The 17,760-nt window shown below is 35.0% G+C and overlaps 1 protein-coding gene across 5 annotated transcripts; it reads left to right on the top strand.

Annotated features, from left to right (window-relative positions):
• The first annotated feature begins 3,534 nt into the window (after positions 1 to 3,534).
• LOC102586997 (myosin-12) lies at positions 3,535 to 16,276 on the top strand. 5 transcript variants are annotated; one of them, XM_006359063.2, is made up of 40 exons: positions 3,535 to 3,707; positions 3,807 to 3,935; positions 4,513 to 4,656; positions 4,749 to 4,894; positions 4,976 to 5,132; positions 5,219 to 5,277; positions 5,380 to 5,539; positions 5,624 to 5,773; positions 5,859 to 5,995; positions 6,073 to 6,219; positions 6,993 to 7,094; positions 7,177 to 7,234; positions 7,332 to 7,433; positions 7,520 to 7,557; positions 7,720 to 7,846; positions 7,924 to 8,094; positions 8,185 to 8,316; positions 8,431 to 8,537; positions 8,761 to 8,821; positions 8,946 to 9,123; positions 9,409 to 9,614; positions 9,890 to 10,009; positions 10,122 to 10,220; positions 10,621 to 10,836; positions 11,257 to 11,396; positions 11,513 to 11,614; positions 11,999 to 12,110; positions 12,198 to 12,284; positions 12,394 to 12,450; positions 12,555 to 12,725; positions 12,837 to 12,992; positions 13,063 to 13,269; positions 13,356 to 13,505; positions 13,596 to 13,666; positions 13,759 to 13,858; positions 13,937 to 13,993; positions 14,076 to 14,132; positions 14,396 to 14,476; positions 15,715 to 15,797; positions 15,874 to 16,276. In XM_006359063.2, the coding sequence occupies exons 1-40, from the start codon at positions 3,705 to 3,707 to the stop codon at positions 15,995 to 15,997; spliced, it is 4,704 nt and encodes a 1,567-aa protein (XP_006359125.1). In that variant the 5' UTR covers positions 3,535 to 3,704; the 3' UTR covers positions 15,998 to 16,276. The 5 variants fall into 5 exon arrangements, with proteins under 5 accessions (XP_006359125.1, XP_006359123.1, XP_006359124.1 ...); XM_006359061.2 differs by having other exon boundaries at positions 12,385 to 12,450; positions 12,843 to 12,992; positions 13,060 to 13,269; XM_006359062.2 differs by having other exon boundaries at positions 3,536 to 3,707; positions 13,060 to 13,269.
• Positions 16,277 to 17,760: the final 1,484 nt, after the last annotated feature.

The following is a 17,760-nucleotide window of genomic DNA, read 5'->3' as shown; positions in this document are numbered from 1 at the left end:
TTCGTTTTCCATTTTTTCTCCCCCCCCCCCCCCAATCACTAAATTATTTATTCTACAATTCTTTATCTAATTTATAAGTTGTAGCAGCTCATATGAAATATAACTATATACTATATTCATATGAACAGTATTATATTGCATTTCCTTTCATTTCGTTTGAAGTAAATAGTACCTTTAGTTAATTTCATTCCAATTTATTCTCATTTTGTATTTTAAAAAAGGGAAAGGGCTCATTTATATCCCAACTCTAACTGAAAACAATTATGGATTTTGCCATGGTCAATTACGATTCGATCACGATATTAACTAAATCGTTTTTTTATAGATAAAAAACTCAAATATGTTATTTCAGTTAACAAATAATGGCATGGACAAACCTTTTTTCAAACGAAAATGGCATAGATGAGTAAAACTTTTGATGAATGACATGAGTCTTTTCTCAAAGTTTGATGATATATTTGAGTCTTTTCCCTTAAAAAAAAACTAGTCACATCATACTATTCATTCCCAAATAATAGTGTACCTAAATGTCGAAAATAATTGCACCTTATTTCATCTTCAGAAAGAAATAGGAATATTATTGGCCCCTTATAATTGGGCTACACTAGATTCATGTTTCTTAATTAGTTTTATCATTCTTTTATGAAAAAAATACCTAAATCTTCTAAATAAATTCCTAAGGTATATGGTGAATAAAATAGGCACAACTTATGAAAGTACAAGGTTAATTGGACCTGGTACAATAGTACAAAATTTTAAATTATTTAAACAATTGGTCATGAAGCCCATCAATACTTATTATATTAAAATATTAAAATTGAAGGAATATTTTTGACAAATTGAAATATTAAGTTTCACTATCTAAAAGATATAACAGTGACATCATTTTTTTTTCAACTTTTATATATTTCTTTCTAGTGGCTAGGGAGAGTCAATGACTACTCATAGTTACGACACTTTCCACCTATTTTTTGGACCAACAAAAGATAAAAATATATAAGTTGCAAGTGATGTTTTGATTTTCTTAAAAAATATATATATACTATTAACTATTAATACTTCAGTAGGACATATTATTACATTATAAAAGGAAGAAATGTTTATACTTTTAGACTAGCTTTTGAAAAGTTTAAATATCTTCATAAAACTTATATCTGTCAATATATTAATTAGGTATATTTTTCCTCAGAAATCATATTTAAAAAGTATTCGTGCCGACACTACACACAAACCCACACACATTTTGTGTCCCACAAAATTTGTTATTATTATAGATGTTTTAGTAGTACCAACTTTGAAACTAATTCTATTGCAAAACCACTATAATTATATATACATGCTATTTAGTTAAACACAAGAAAACTTTAAAATTTTCTCAATATTTATTTATTCAACCCTCTATTATTATTAATAGTGAAAAAGTTGTGTAAAAAGATGGAGGAGTGAAAAATCAAAACTATACAAAATAATGTTTGTTTGTTATTTTTCTACCTAATGTTCAGTATTCATATTGAAACTCGATTATATTTAGATTCATATCGTGTAGGACCCTATTTGATAAAGGCTTCCTAACAAAAAAAATTCCACACTCAAAACTCGAACCTAAAATATCTAATTAAAAAAGAATCATCATCATCCACTGCATCATTTCGTACAAAATAATATTTGTGTTATGCCAACAATCATTACAAAGAGGCGAAAAGTGGAAGGCCTACCAATTAGGCACCGTCCACAGGCGGCAAAGATTCTATAAGCATTCTAGTTTTTCCACTACATACTTAGTATTTATCACACCAAATTGATTATGAGATTTTTCTACTTTATCCAACGATGAATTTAAACAATAAGATACAATAAAATTTATATAATATTATTATAAAAAATATATATTATAACATAACATGAAAAATCGATTAAAAAACATAATATTATGCTAACAACCACAGCAAACCCTAGTATTAATATACTTTAATAGTCATTATTAGTCAATTTAATACAAAACATTTAACTAGTTAAAGGATTAAGAAAAGTACTAATTGCCAACTCTTTAAACAAAATATTCCACTTTTTCTCCACTAATTATAAAAAAATAAAGAAAGAGAGGGAAGGAATGAAGAAAGCTTAGTTGGAAGGGACCCAACATGACAACCTTTTCTCCCATGTGAAAGGACTCAACAAATCTCTATACCCACCGCCCTAAATGAATGGAAATAGATTTCCAAATTCATAATTTTTAGCCTCCACCTATGACTAGTCAGTCCAAAATATTGGTGAGCTATTTCAATAAGGCAAAATATGAGGGACCCCCACCCACCCTCTATCATATCATACATACCCCATAAACTCTGTCTTCTAAGGTTTTGGTACACTTCAAAAAAAGATAATTTAATAGTCTTAATCATAAAGAGTATTTGTCTAAGCTATCATTTCTAGTCCATTAATACTTCTTAAAATGTTATCCAAAATGAATAATATTTGGAACTAGAGGGAGTATTTGAGTTTTTAAGGTGATCTAGTGGCAGCTACCTTTTTAGCTTCTGTACATATCTTTTCTACAACTACAATCCCCATGCTTTTACCTTTTTTGATCCCTCATTGACACCTTTCAGTATGATTGTCTAGTATTTCAAGATTTTGCCCATTCTTATATTGTAAAAGCCAAAATAAGTGAAAAGACCTGAATGCTAACATTGTAAAGCTGAAACTTTTGGAAAATCTTGAAATCAATAGTAGATCAAAATGGAAAAAGTCTACAATTTCATGTAACATATCAAGAATTGATGTAACTATGAGAAAATCTACAACATAAATCTTAAAATATTTATTAAGAAGTTTTGAGAATCTTGAAAGCTTTTTAACAGTCATAATACCTGCCTGCTGCTGAATGTGACAGAGATCCCAGGTGGTAAAAGAGTTAACCTGGAAAAAAAGAGGATAGAAACAGATGAAAGTAGAGAGCCCAGTTAAGATGGGGTAGCTAAGGCATTAAGTGGGGCATTTCTGTGGTGAATTTAGATCTAATCATCTTTAAACCCTCTATTGATTTAAGAGAAAGTAAAGCAAGCATTAATTATGAAAAAAGAGACCACCTTCAGTCATATATTAACTATAGTTTGTATACATTAATCAGACCTGGTCCAACACACAGTGCTTTTGGTAATGCACAGCATCATGATAAACACCCTGGCCCTTCACTGCATAGCATAAGTCATAGATAGAGAATAAATCTTAAAATAAAAACAAAGAACTATTTTATTAAGGTACCAATTGGAAAATGATTTTTCCTTTATATTTAAGCAATGTATATACACAAATAGACAACCCAAAAGTAGCAGAAGTTTCTGTATGTCAAAGTTGTATAGCTGCCAAGTCAGCATCCTATGTGGACTTGGAGGAATAAAAGGTGACAGGAGGTGGGGAAGGGGATGGTGAAGGGGTGATTACTCTGCCTTTTGCTTTTGAGTTACCACACCATCTTCATTACCTCTGCTTTTAGCCTGCTTTGAAACATTCTTTAATTTTTTCACTTTTTTTATTACTTTCCTGTTTCTACATTCATCTATTCATCATTCCCTTAAGAGCACCACATTCTCCCTGAAATTCATTTCTCTTCCCTTCTTCCTTTTCTCCCTCTATATCAATTCATCCATCTCTTATAACAATTCTCCTTTGAGTTCCATGATCAAATAGTCTCAACTACTGCCATGGTGAGCTTGTTTATTATGTTCAATAGTTTATCTTGTTCTGTTTCAATTGATGAAGCACTTATCAATTGTTGACCTCTGTAATAATCTTTTGTGATTCAGGGAACTCCTGTAAACATCATAGTTGGATCCCAGGTGTGGATTGAGGATCCTGATGATGCCTGGATTGATGGAGAAGTCACAGAAATTAAAGGCTCAAATGCCACAGTAGCCACAACTAATGGGAAGACGGTAAGCAGTCTTATTCTAATCAATAAGTTCAGAGCCTCACAGAAATTTGATGTTGATAGCATCTTTCAGGGAATATAATATGATTGCAGAAAAAGGATGTCTGAACCATACTAGTGTCAAAAAGTAGATGTAGTATAATATCAAAGTTATACTGTATAGTATATGAAAATTAGGACCTTATTAGCTTTAATAAGCTTATTGAAACACATACAACCTGGAATAGAAGTTCCCCAAAAAATGAAATTGGTCATGGAACAAATAGGAATGTAATAGTTCAATATGATCAATCAGATATAAAACAACAAAGGACTTTTTTCCTGTCTACTGTCACACATTCTTGGAAAACAATCGAATTGAGGGTTCATACCTGTAGGGCAGCTTATGCAGCTTTTCCTTTTGCCTTAAGCAGATGTATTAATGATTTTCATGATAGGTGTACTCTGCTATGAAGATTTAGGAATGTGGTCCCTTGATATTTTTAGGATGCAATAATCACGACTTCTACAAACTAAAGTTTTCAACATGCGAACAATGAAAATCTAATTATATTAAGACATTGAACTACTTTCTGCTTCAGACAGTTGCTTCTATTTCTAGCATATACCCAAAGGATACCGAAGCACCACCATCTGGGGTTGATGACATGACCAAGTTAGCTTATCTCCATGAGCCTGGCGTTCTGAATAACCTTGCTTGTCGGTATTCTCTAAATGAGATATATGTAAGTCATACTTTTCAGTCGATGATGAACTCCACAAAGAGTAGCTACAGAAAACAAGTCTTATTGATGTAAAAATATCCACAATTTTGCAGACTTACACGGGGAATATCCTAATTGCGGTCAATCCATTTCGGAGACTTCCACATCTGTATGATACCCATATGATGCAGCAATACAAGGGAGCCCCATTTGGAGAGCTAAGTCCACATCTTTTTGCAGTGGCAGATGCCTGTTATAGGTAAATCAGAAGTGCAACTGAAATTATTTGGTTATGCCAAGCAAGAAATGAACAACTTGCCTAATCTAACAAGTTTGTCAGGGCATTGATAAATGAGCATGGCAACCAGTCTATCTTGGTCAGTGGAGAGAGTGGTGCTGGTAAAACTGAGACAACGAAAATGTTAATGAGATATCTCGCGTTTATGGGTGGAAGGTCTGGCACTGAAGGAAGAACAGTCGAGCAACAAGTTTTGGAGGTGGGCAATAATTGCTCTTTACTACTATACTCGAATGATCTGCAAGTTAACAATGCAAATGCAAATTCATATTTCTTCTTTTTCAGTCCAACCCAGTTTTAGAAGCATTTGGGAATGCAAAGACTGTGAAGAACAACAATTCCAGGTAAACCAAAAATGACATCAGAGATTTTATCACTATTATATTCATTTTGATTTTCATATTCTCTCTCTACAAAAAATTGACATGACTGAGTCGTTGTACCAGTCGCTTTGGTAAATTTGTTGAAATTCAGTTTGATAAGCACGCGAAGATTTCTGGGGCTGCAGTTAGGACATATCTTCTTGAAAGGTCACGTGTTTGCCAAGTCTCAGACCCAGAGAGAAACTACCATTGTTTTTACATGCTTTGTGCTGCACCACCAGAGGTGAGTTCCATGGGACAGCCCATTTCCAACTCTTTACAAATGATATTGAGCTTCCACCTAGATGATCTACGGAATCTTTTACAGGATGTGAAAAGATTCAAACTTGGGAATCCAAAATCATTTCATTATCTAAACCAAAGTAGCTGTTACGAAGTTGCAAATGTTGACGATGCAAGAGAGTATCTTGAAACCAGAAATGCTATGGATGTTGTTGGAATCGGTCAGGAGGAGCAGGTGTGTGCCCAGAATACAGAAGAAATTGGAAAAATCCCATTATGCACCAAGAATATATTAAAACCTATACTCATCATTTCTGTAGGAAGCTATATTTCGTGTTGTAGCTGCAATACTCCATCTCGGAAACATCAACTTTGTGAAAGGAAAGGAGGCAGATTCCTCCAAACTAAAAGATGAGAAGTCACTTTTTCATCTGAAGACAGCTGCAGAGCTATTCATGTAAGAGGATATACCTTAGTTTACCTCAACTCAGAACTCAAGGCGCTTAAACTTTGAACTAATAAACATATGCACAGGTGTGATGAGAAGGCACTAGAAGACTCACTTTGTAAGCGTGTCATTGTAACTCCTGATGGAAACATCACAAAACTACTGGATCCAGCAGCTGCAACCACGAGCAGGGATGCCCTGGCAAAGACCGTATACTCCAGATTGTTTGACTGGTAAGCAATATATAGAATGTGGCTCCCAGACTAAGTCTCTCCCTGGCTGCAAAACTGTGGGTGGTATCTAAGCTCATGAGAGGGGAACATCTTAATACTAACAAAGCAAAAAAGAACTTTCTCGACTCCAAACAATTGGATACTTACGGCATTAACAGCCAGGGAGAGCAAAAGTCACAAGTTTATTGTGAAAGAAATACAGAATAACCTGGAACCTGATAGGCAATAACATTTACTGCACATGAATGTGACTTTATATATGTCACAACTTTTTCCTAATGAAGCTCTGGATAATCACAGGAAGCCACAAATAATGCACAATTATACCAAAATTTTCTAATTCTCTTGTCACTATAATTCTGATTATAAAGAATAAAGTAATAACTAATTGGAGCTTCTCATAAAGAACAAAAGAGATTCAACGTATAGAAGAGTGATCAGACAGGATTGAAGATAATGGAGAATTTTTCTAGCTGAAATTTCTTAATGTGATTGAATGATGTTATGTATGTTTCAAGCCTGGTTTCCTATTTTAGTTTCAAATTTTGAAACCAACCCATAGTAGTGTTTTGTGTCCTGTTGACATGCAGATAGTCAATCTCTAGAAGAATGATGGCTGCTTGCCACAGTGAGTCAGTATCATATTAGTTCAAAAAGACATTCAGAAATTCTATTTTTTGAGTTTATTAGCATTATCTAGCATAACTCTAGATTCAGCTACACGAAAAAACAACATTCAAAATGAAATCCTTTTGACAGCTTCTATGTGGCAGGCTTGTGGACAAGATAAACAATTCAATTGGACAGGATCCTGAAGCAAAAAGCATAATTGGCGTCCTTGATATATATGGCTTTGAGAGCTTCAAAATCAACAGGTTTGGATACTTGTTTTCTCCACTTCTGAGTATATAAAATCTTTACCTCAAACTTAACAGCTCGTTTAATGTTTAACCTCAGTTTTGAGCAATTCTGCATCAACCTAACAAATGAGAAGTTGCAGCAGCATTTTAACCAGGTAAATCATGAGAACCTTTATTCACTCTTCAGTGCCTTCATTTTTCACTCCCATTTAAAATAAAGTAGAATATTAAATAGAAACTCTGTTTTTACAGCACGTATTCAAGATGGAACAAGACGACTATACGACAGAAGAAATCAACTGGAGTTATGTGGAGTTTGTAGATAACCAAGATGTTTTAGATCTTATTGAGAAGGTACCCTCATTCTGACTGCAGACATTTTTGTCACACTATTTTAATTTAACAAGCAAACCTTTGATAACCTTGCATCAAATTTGCAGAAACCTGGAGGCATTATTGCTCTTCTTGATGAAGCTTGGTACGCAAACTTCCTCTTTTCAACACCATAACTACCTGTGAAAGTAGGATAATTTGCTAGACAAAGTCATTAAATTCTCAAAACACAGTGTATAATGCCTTTTTCCTGAATTATAAAGAATGATTGAAGGAGAAGATATAACTTAATTTTTTTCTTGCACAGTATGTTCCCAAAAGCAACTCATGAGACATTTGCCCAAAAGATGTACCAGACATACAGAGCCCATAAACGGTTTAGCAAGCCAAAACTTGCTCGTACTGACTTTACAATCAATCATTACGCTGGTGATGTATGTTAACTTGAGATATTTGGTCATTCAATTGTCAGTCAAAGAATTCTGGTCATCTTAAATCTTTGATCAAACAGGTTACTTACCAAGCAGATCACTTCCTTGACAAAAATAAGGACTATGTGATAGCAGAATTTCAAGCTCTTCTGATGGACTCAAAGTGCTTTTTCGTTGCAAACCTCTTCCCTCCATTGCCCGAAGAATCGTCCAAGCAGTCCAAGTTCTCATCCATCGGCACACGGTTTAAGGTAAGTCTATAAACAGGACAGAAACAAGTATATTTACTTCAGAAAATCCTATGAACCTGATTTATTTTCAAACGGAACTTCAATTTGCAGCAACAACTGCAATCTTTAATGGAGACCTTGAGCACTACAGAGCCACATTACATCAGATGTGTAAAGCCCAATACAGTTCTAAAGCCAGGAATATTTGAGAACATGAATGTATTAAACCAATTAAGATGTGGGGTAAGTTAAAGTGCTCCATGTACTTTTTGGTGCTTTAATTTTCTACTCTCAATCAGAAAATATGTGATTCTTCATAGTTCTCTCTCTGACAAACCTTTCGTGACACTTTTGCAGGGTGTCTTAGAGGCGATCAGGATAAGTTGTGCAGGATACCCAACGAAAAGAACATTCGATGAGTTCCTTGACCGCTTTGGAACGTTAGCTCCAGATGTTCTTGACGGGTATATATCACATCGGTTATAACTTGGTTTCACATCTTAAATCCTTTTCAGGAAGAAACAAATACTGGAAGTTTGAGGCAGGGAGAAATATATTATACACTAGTAGTAGCAATACCATATTTGCAGCAAACAGTCTTCTTTAGACTCATAAACGTTATTGTATGTACATGAATAGCATCAACATACTGATATATCACAAGCTAATCCCCTTTCGTTGAAGCAGATGTGATGAGAAGTCAGCATGCATTGCAATTTGTGATAGAATGGGCTTAAAGGGTTATCAGGTATTACACCTAGACTATTGCCATACTTATAAACAGAAATAAACCATTTCCACAAAACTGGACATAAAATTGCACATTTTATGGATTTGTTCATGAAATAGAGTCTTCTATCTATTTTATTCAGATTGGGAAAACCAAAGTTTTTCTCAGAGCCGGGCAGATGGCTGAATTAGATGCCAGAAGAACAGAAGTTCTAGCTCATGCTGCAAAGCGCATTCAGAGACAAATTCGAACATATCTTACCCGAAAGGAGTTCATAGCCCTAAAGAGAGCTACAATTCATTTCCAGAAACTTTGGAGAGGTAACTTGTACCGCAATGATACAAATGACCACTCATTTATGGTAAAAATCAGAAGTGTCAGCATAATATGTGCAACAACAAGATTGGCACTTTTTGCATACATGCTGATTTGACATATTCTAGTTTTGGCATGTTCTGAATTTTCCCTAAAATAGGGTTCCAACTACTTTTCTTAATATTAATCTTACAAATATGTTAATCAACACAATGCTACATTAGCTTTCCCATTTTTATATGGTGTTCTTGTCGGGACTTTGAGAAAAAAATTATGTTCTACCTACCCAGCACAACTTGCCAGAGTGCTGTATGAACAAATGAAAAGGGAAGCTGCTTCAATCCGCATACAGAAACATGCGCGTTCTCATTCAGCAAGAAAATCTTACAAGGAGTTACAGGCAGCAGCTGTAGTCATTCAAACAGGGATGAGAGCTATGGCAGCACGAAATGAATATAGGCAGAGGAGGAGAAATAAAGCAGCTAAAATAGTTCAGGTAATTAGATTGCACCAAAAAAGGTGAATTTGCATCCTACGTTCATTCATCTGACAAAAGTTATTTCAAGGTAAACAGAATAAGAAAACCACATCTAAAGAGGGTCCAAATCTATTTTCTACTGTCAGTATTTGCTTCCTGAAATTAACCTTCTGTTGGGCACTAATATGAAGATAATCAGAAGTTACCTTATTACCTCATATTCAATTGTAAGACTGATTATAAAAAAGACATAACATTGCCTTATTTTCTTACTTCGTCTTTTATTTTTGCAGACTCAATGGAGAGGATTCCATGCCTTCTCAACTTATAAACAGAAGAAAAAAGCAAGTCTTTCACTTCAATGTCTCTGGAGAGGCAGGTTAGCGAGGAAGGTGCTTCGGAAATTGAGGATGGTGAGTGTTTCTTGTTTAGTGAAAAGATTGGCATTACTGCTTATTCAAATCCATTGAAGTGCCACTATATCTGCTATATGTTAACTGGCATAAAAAATCTTCTCCAATGCAGGATGCAAGAGATACTGGGGCACTTAAAGAAGCAAAGGACAAACTGGAAAAGCGTGTCGAGGAGTTAACATGGCGATTAGATTTTGAAAAACACTTGAGGGTATGTACAATCAATATGCTTGCTCTAAACGGAAACAGCATAACAGTCGAAAATACTCCAAGCTGGGTTCTATAGAGCAATGCTTCTATTATAGTTGCCTGAAACTCAATAAAATAGAGTTGTTTGAGACCAAATGTTATAGAGTTGGGGGCTCACTAGGGAGGCACACATAGTGAAGGCCAAAGGAAACATCATTAGTGCATCACAGTCAGTCAGAGTATACTTACATGACTGCATAAAATTATAACTCTGACTTGTGCTAACACTTAGGATGAGAGAGAATTTTCACTTGTGAAGAAATGTAGATTTTTGGCAATTAGAGTTTTCTTATACCATCAGTAAACAGTAAATGATTTTATGACATAGTAATAGTAAGAACAAAAACATTGTGTTTCTCCAGATTGATCTCGAAGAAGCAAAGGGGCAAGAAATTTCAAAATTGCAAAAAGCCTTACAAGAAATGCAAACACAACTAGACGAAGCCCATGATGCAATTATTCATGAGAAAGAAGCAGCAAAGATAGCCATTGAACAAGCTCCTCCAGTTATCAAGGAGGTACCAGTGATTGACAACACCAAAGTGGAGAAGCTGACAGAGGAAAACAACAAACTCGAGGTAAAATCAAAAAACATAATTCTATGCATTTACAGTAATTGGTACAGCATCGAGCCGTTCCAAAAACCTTTGGAGTTTGTTTGCGAAGTAAGAAGTCAAGTGAGATGATAAAAACATGTAGAAACTTAGTCATAACCACCTCCCCAAAGAAAGGGGTTTGAAACAAAGAAAAGTTTCATCAAGATATTTGACCATAAAAGGAAAATTCTGGAAATCAATGTATTTAATAAAAAGCGGGAAGATAAAAATTTATTTGAGTTATGAAGATTATCCATACTTAAAAATGTAAAACAAAAACTTTCACAATTAAAACAAGAAAATCCACTCACTGCAATCTCTGCAGCAGAATACATATACGTCATAAATTAGTGTGCTTCTAACAGCATCACATCTGATGCAATTTACCTGTCATATATTCAGGAAGAAATCAGAGAGCTCAAGAAGAGAGTAGAAGACTTCGAACAGAGCTACAACGAAGTTGAAAAAGAATGCCAGGCCACACGTAAAGAGGCAGAAGAATCTCAGCTAAGAGTTTCGGAGTTCCAAGAGTCCATAGAAAGGTAGTTCCTTTACTTCTTTGTGTAGTATGTTGAAGTGACTGAAGCTTGAAATTAATACAAATTGAATTACTATGAAACTTATTGCCTTACTTGTTCTTCTTAATATTTATTTTCAGATTACAACTGAATCTATCCAACCTTGAATCAGAGAATCAGGTTCTCCGTCAGCAGGCTTTAGTAGCATCAACAAATGAGGCCCTTTCTGATGAAATGGACATGTAAGTATACACATCTTGGAACAACCTATGCAAGCTAAAATGTTGCGACTAGGCACCAAGAAAAGCTAGAGAAGATAGTTATCCTTCATTTAGAAGACAGATAGTACACTTATATTTACGTTGATATCTCAACGAAACAGGCTCATATTTCACAATCGACACTTTAATTTGAGCATAAAAATATGGACATAAACCTAGAGAAACAATTTACACTGTTTGTGTAAGTTTTACAACATATAATTGCTTCAAGAATACTTACCTGGACTTATTTCTAAAAGAATGGAACAATATCCTTGAGAAACTTTTAATCTTGAGTTAGCTTCCAGAGATAATAACATTTTATTATATAGAATTCAAATGAAGTTGATTTTTCCTCTTAATCAGACTCAAGAACAAGATTAAAGACTTGGAGTCAGAAAACGAGCTTCTCCGCACTCAAAGGGTAGTTGTGGAGCAAGTAGTAAGTTCTGATGATCGGGCACCTAAAGGGCTTGAGGTAAGCTAAAATTTCCTCCTTTTTCATTGCAAGCATCTTAACTTGTAGAACTGCAAACACCACTCATTCCTGACTGGGTAATTTCAGACCGTTGATATCACACATCCAGCTGATAATGAACATCAAACAGAGGAAGTGCATGAAGAAATGAAAGTAGAACAACAAATACCTAAGGTATATGAGCTTCTCACCAATGGCTGTTAGCCTGTTATTCACTAAAGGACCATAACAGTCAGAAAATGCTAATTCTAAATGATACCTAAATTCTTTCTAGCTTCTGCAGGATTCTAGCCCTCCCATCTCTTTAACTAAGCAAAGATCCTTGACAGATAGGCAGCAGGCAAGTAAAAGAAACTTGAACTTTACAAGTTGATCTGATAGATAAAGTTGTGATGCCTTTGTAGTCATCGCTGATTACTTCTGTTTTCATTCTTCAATAATCAGGAAAGCCATGATATACTGATAAAGTGCCTTGCGGAAGACAAGCGATTTGACAAGGGAAGACCAGTAGCTGCATGCACCCTGTACAAAGCACTTCTGCAGTGGAGATCCTTTGAAGCAGAAAAAACGAATATATTTGATAGGATTATTCATACCATCCGATCATCTATAGAGGTGAAATTTTACTCTGATCCATAGTTGACTAGGAATGGTCCTAATGAATGATCAAAGCTAAATCAATTTAGACTCCCTATTGACAAAAAATTATTGACATTTCCAATGAAGGATCAGGATAACACCGGTGATCTAGCCTACTGGCTGTCAACATCTTCAACTCTGTTGTTCCTTTTGCAAAGCACAATTAAAGCTGGTAATGCGCCTACTAGGTCCCCATATCGTAATCGCAGCTCACCAACCACATTGTTTGGAAGAATGGCACAGGTAAATATTCATCGTATAAGCTTTTGACCATGTATAGACATGTAGTTGACATTTCAAGAGTCAACAGCAGGGTTTTCGTTCAACTTCATTAAGCATGGCAATTTCCAGTGGATACAGCGGAATTGAGGGAAGCCCAAATGTCCGAACAAGGATTGAAGCTAAATACCCAGCACTATTGTTTAAGCAACACCTAACTGCTTGCGTTGAGAAAATATATGGAATGATCCGCGACAACTTAAAGAAAGAAATAAGTCCATTTCTTAACCAATGCATACATGTAAGCAAGCACCATTTTTTAACGATAGAATCCCTTGTCAGTAATTTTGCAGCAGTCTCAAGGTAAATTCTAAAACTAATTGACAGGCACCAAGATCTGCAAGGATAAAACCTTTAAAAGGATCATCTAGAAGTATACATTCAAACATCATCGCGAAACAACAGGCATCCAGCGTACACTGGCAAAACATTGTGAATAGCCTAGACAATACATTAACCATACTCTCAGAAAATAATGTAAGTGAAGTAACATCTTGTTGTCAGTTTTCTTAAATCTTATGTCTAGAGAAGCTCTTCAGTTTTCATGAGTGGCATCTGTGTTTTCAGGTCCCTTCCACCATTACAAGGAAAATACTCAGTCAGGTGTTCTCATACATAAATGTCCAGCTTTTCAACAGGTATTCAGCTAGTATTCCAAATTAACTGTTTTCACTTTAGAAGTAACCTGAATGTCCTCAATCCTAATGTAAGACATATAAAAACTTTTCAGCTTGTTGCTTCGCCGTGAATGCTGCTCATTTAGCAATGGGGAATATCTGAAGGCGGGTCTGCAAGAACTGGAAAGTTGGTGTTCCAAAGCAACAGAACAGGTAAACAAAAGTTGTTCAGAGTAATAACCTGATGTTCAAATAAAAGAAACAACGTTTTAATTCGTTCTTATGAAACAGTATGCTGGATCTTCGTGGGATGAACTTCAACACATAAGGCAAGCTGTAGGATTTCTGGTAAGCTATCATCCAGACTCTCACTCTGTAAGCAGATCTCCTCATAGCTGAGTACTTAAATTATCATGCCTCCACCTCGCAGGTGTTACATCAAAAATCTCAAAAGGCATTGGATGAGATCACGAATGACCTCTGCCCGGTAATTAACTTCTGTTCTTAAAAAGAAAAATCAAAGTCCCCACAACTTCCCCCCTAACTACTTTTTCTTTTGGTTTTCTAAAAAGAAAATGACTTCACTTCTCATTTCAAGATCACTAAGAGGCTAAGTGACAACGATATTAGAATTTAGACATAGAGGAGTATAAGTATGACTTTTTTAATAAGAGGATTCTAGCTATGATTAGAACTCAGAATCGAAAACTCAACTCTATATCCTGTTGCTTTTTTCCCCTTTTCTCTTAGATGTTGAGCATTGCACAAATATATCGCATTGGAACTATGTTCTGGGACGACAAATATGGAGCCCATGGTTTATCGCCAGAGGTAAGAACTCTTCTTCAGTGTGTTACTAGAGGTACTCTAAGCTTCATGAGAGTTGGTACAGGTATTCAAGGTTTTGTCAGTTTGGCGCTAATGGTCCGCAACCAGCTGGTCATGCAACACATGCACATATTATCATGTAAAAGTAAAAAACTAAGAATCAACACATGCATAAGACTTCTTCTCTTATTATAAGAAAATTATCAGTGAAGAACAAAAACACAAGATGTCCTCAAATAGCAAAATATAGATAAAGCAAACATTAAATAAAAGCAGCCCACCAATCTTCTTAAAGTGCGTATAAGCTCTGCTGGAGAGAAATTGTTATGAATCTTTAGGGAAGGATCGATTCACAGGAGCGATATATACATCAGCTCGTTAAAGGGAGGCTGAAACCTTAGAGTTCATTAAAAGAGAGAACACCGATCTCTTCAACTCTTCAAAGGGAGACTGAAACCTTAGAGTTCAATGGAAGAGAGAACTCTAATCTCCTGCTTTTTGCTGAAAAATAACTTACTGATTTATTAATCAAAAGCCCCTTTAAATAGGAGTATTATTACATCAATAGGAAGTCTAATACTTATGGAAGTAGGAGACCTAAATCCTATTCCAAACTAATAACTATAACTTAACCTAATCCTTATGAAACTCTGAAACACAAACCCTATTCTAGAATAATAAATAAAGCAACTAAAAATATAATTAAATACTTAAATTAATGACTTCCAATGCATCCCTAACAAAAATCTTATCATCTTCTTCAACAGAGAGGCCAAGAGTGCTCTGCAGCTTGACACATGCACTAGAAAATGCTTTCTACTGAAGCACTCTTGCGTTATTCTCACATCAACAGTGAAAGACTTACCTCCTTTATGTTCCAGAACAACTTTAATGATTACTAAAACATCCAAAGGCCGTGGATAGCACATGATTCTCTCAATGTTGCAAAAGGTTTCATCATAGCTCCCTAGAGAAAAAGATCACATATTTAGCTTCTTTACGGCTTTAGCCTTAGAAGTAAGGCAATGACAATGCAAGAAAATCATGTTGAAATTAATTTTGTTCTTAGCCACTTCTTTCCCTCCTCTAAGTTAATAGTCTTATTGAATCTGTTCACAAAAAGTTATAAAAGACCAGACAAAAGCAACACTGAGCAAACACTTGAGTAGACCTCGGATATATATGTTTCAAGACTCAAGAGAACTGCTTCTTCGTTCAGTTGATCATTTTTGAAATTTCAGGTCATAAGCAAGATGAGAGCACTAACATTGGAAGACTCAGCCAGCATTCCAAATAATACATTCTTGCTTGATGTGGATTCAAGGTAATTAACTTTAAACACATGAAAGACACTGACTTTTTTTTTGCTTTCTTCAACTAACAAATCTTCCAAATTACAGCATACCATTCTCTATAGAAGAAATATCGCGATCCTTCCAGAATATCAACTTGTCTGATGTGGAACCACCTCCCCTCCTTTGTCAAAGATCAGATTTTCAGTTCCTGCTGCAGGCAGCAGCATAAAAGTTTTGGACATTTTCTTTTGATTTTACACAGAAAGAAAATGATAGTTATAGGATTTGATTGATTGAAATTCTTTCTTTTGTTGATTGGTAAAATAGAGAGTGGTGAGTTTTCAAAAATGTAAATCTTTTCGGTTTCGTGTTTCATATTTATTTTCGTCACCGAAGTGATGATTCTACAAATATTGTATTGTGAAGACCTGTTGTATTATATGTTGAGAGAGTGTAGTAAAGAAAAACACATCCAAAGTTTCAATAGAAAGAAAGAGGTTTTTTCCTATCTGTTTCCTTATTATGCTTGCTATCTTTTTACATTGTTTCATTTCCTACTAATAGCATAACTAACTAAAATCTCATCCCATACAGAGATCCCAGAAATGAGTAATTTCAGTTTCCCATTCGAACTTATGGCACATAAATAATCAAACAAGATACATTGTCATTCATGATTTATCAGAAACAATCATCACAGGCATTAAAGTGTTCAACTCAAAATAAAAAGATTCCTAGAATGTGCACCTTACATTATCTACCAACGCTTATTTGTAATTTATTTCAATAACTAACGTTAGAAACTACACTAAAAGGGTAAAAAGTATAAGCTGCTAGAAATCTCAAAAGTATGTTCCAGTATTCTGACAATAGTGCACCAACAACCACAAATAGCAGTGTTTATAACGCATGAAACGAAGACCATTCCATGGTGAAAGCAGGACTAACCTTGAATGAGTAACAACTACATGAGTCTGTCCAGTTCAGTTCTTCTTATTTCGGTTAGGTGAGTTTGAGCAAAGCACCTAAGGGTGTGGCCTAGTGTTCAGTTGATAATCGTGAGGTCTCAGGTTCAAATCTCAATTCTTCCCATCTGTCCTAGCCTTGTTGTTGGCGAACACTACATGAACAAAATAGTCAAAAACAATATGGCAAATGAAGTAAAGTTATTGCATTGGAGTGATAGTGCACCTAATGCATTTAAATGAACTTTCAAAAAAGCAATGCAGAACGCCCTTTTGATATGTAACGAGAAAGCTACCATTAATATGCTTCATGAGATACTCCGGCTACATAAACGGCACAACGATGGAATACAACGGTCACATCAAACAAAACCGCAAAAGTTCCTTATTTTTTCGATTCCACCATTCTGTATGAGAAGCTCGACGCTCCTTACATAAATAAATACATTCTCCATTCGCAGAAAACCCAAAAATTGTTGCTGCCGGCCGGTAGTGGATTCCAGATTAAAATTTGGTTCATCCGAACAATTGAATATTCCCAAAGTTTAAAGCTTTCAGGAACAAGTATGGAATTCCATTCAATTTCACTGTGAACTGTGATTCTAAGCACTGGTATTTTGGTCACTTCACATGTAGTCGTCGTCATTCGTCACCGGCTGGACAAGTTTGATTTAGTAACTTTTTTAAAGATAAAAATATGCCCCAAGAAAACTAAAATGACATTTATGTCCCAGAAGATCTTCCACAATGATCAAATGCAAAAATCAGAGGATCAATTTTTCGATTTCATTGCAAAAAACAATTGTTTTGACCAGGGACGTCTTAACCCCTAGGCCACTAAAGTCATTGTTTGGAATTCCATATATTTTAGGGGGCCTATTTTTTAAAAACAATTACTTATATATGTTTGTTTTTTAAAAATTATATGTACTATGAGTGTTATGATTTCTACTAAGGAAATTGCATATGAGATGAAAATAAACCTAAATTTCGTAAGAAACAATTGGATGTAAATATGGATAGCGAA

This window comes from Solanum tuberosum, unplaced genomic scaffold (genome assembly GCF_000226075.1).
Source record: "Solanum tuberosum cultivar DM 1-3 516 R44 unplaced genomic scaffold, SolTub_3.0 scf00284, whole genome shotgun sequence".
Classification (NCBI taxonomy): domain Eukaryota; kingdom Viridiplantae; phylum Streptophyta; class Magnoliopsida; order Solanales; family Solanaceae; genus Solanum; species Solanum tuberosum.
The sequence above is the reverse complement of the archived record's forward strand: the minus strand, read 5'-3'. Positions and strand labels throughout refer to the sequence as shown.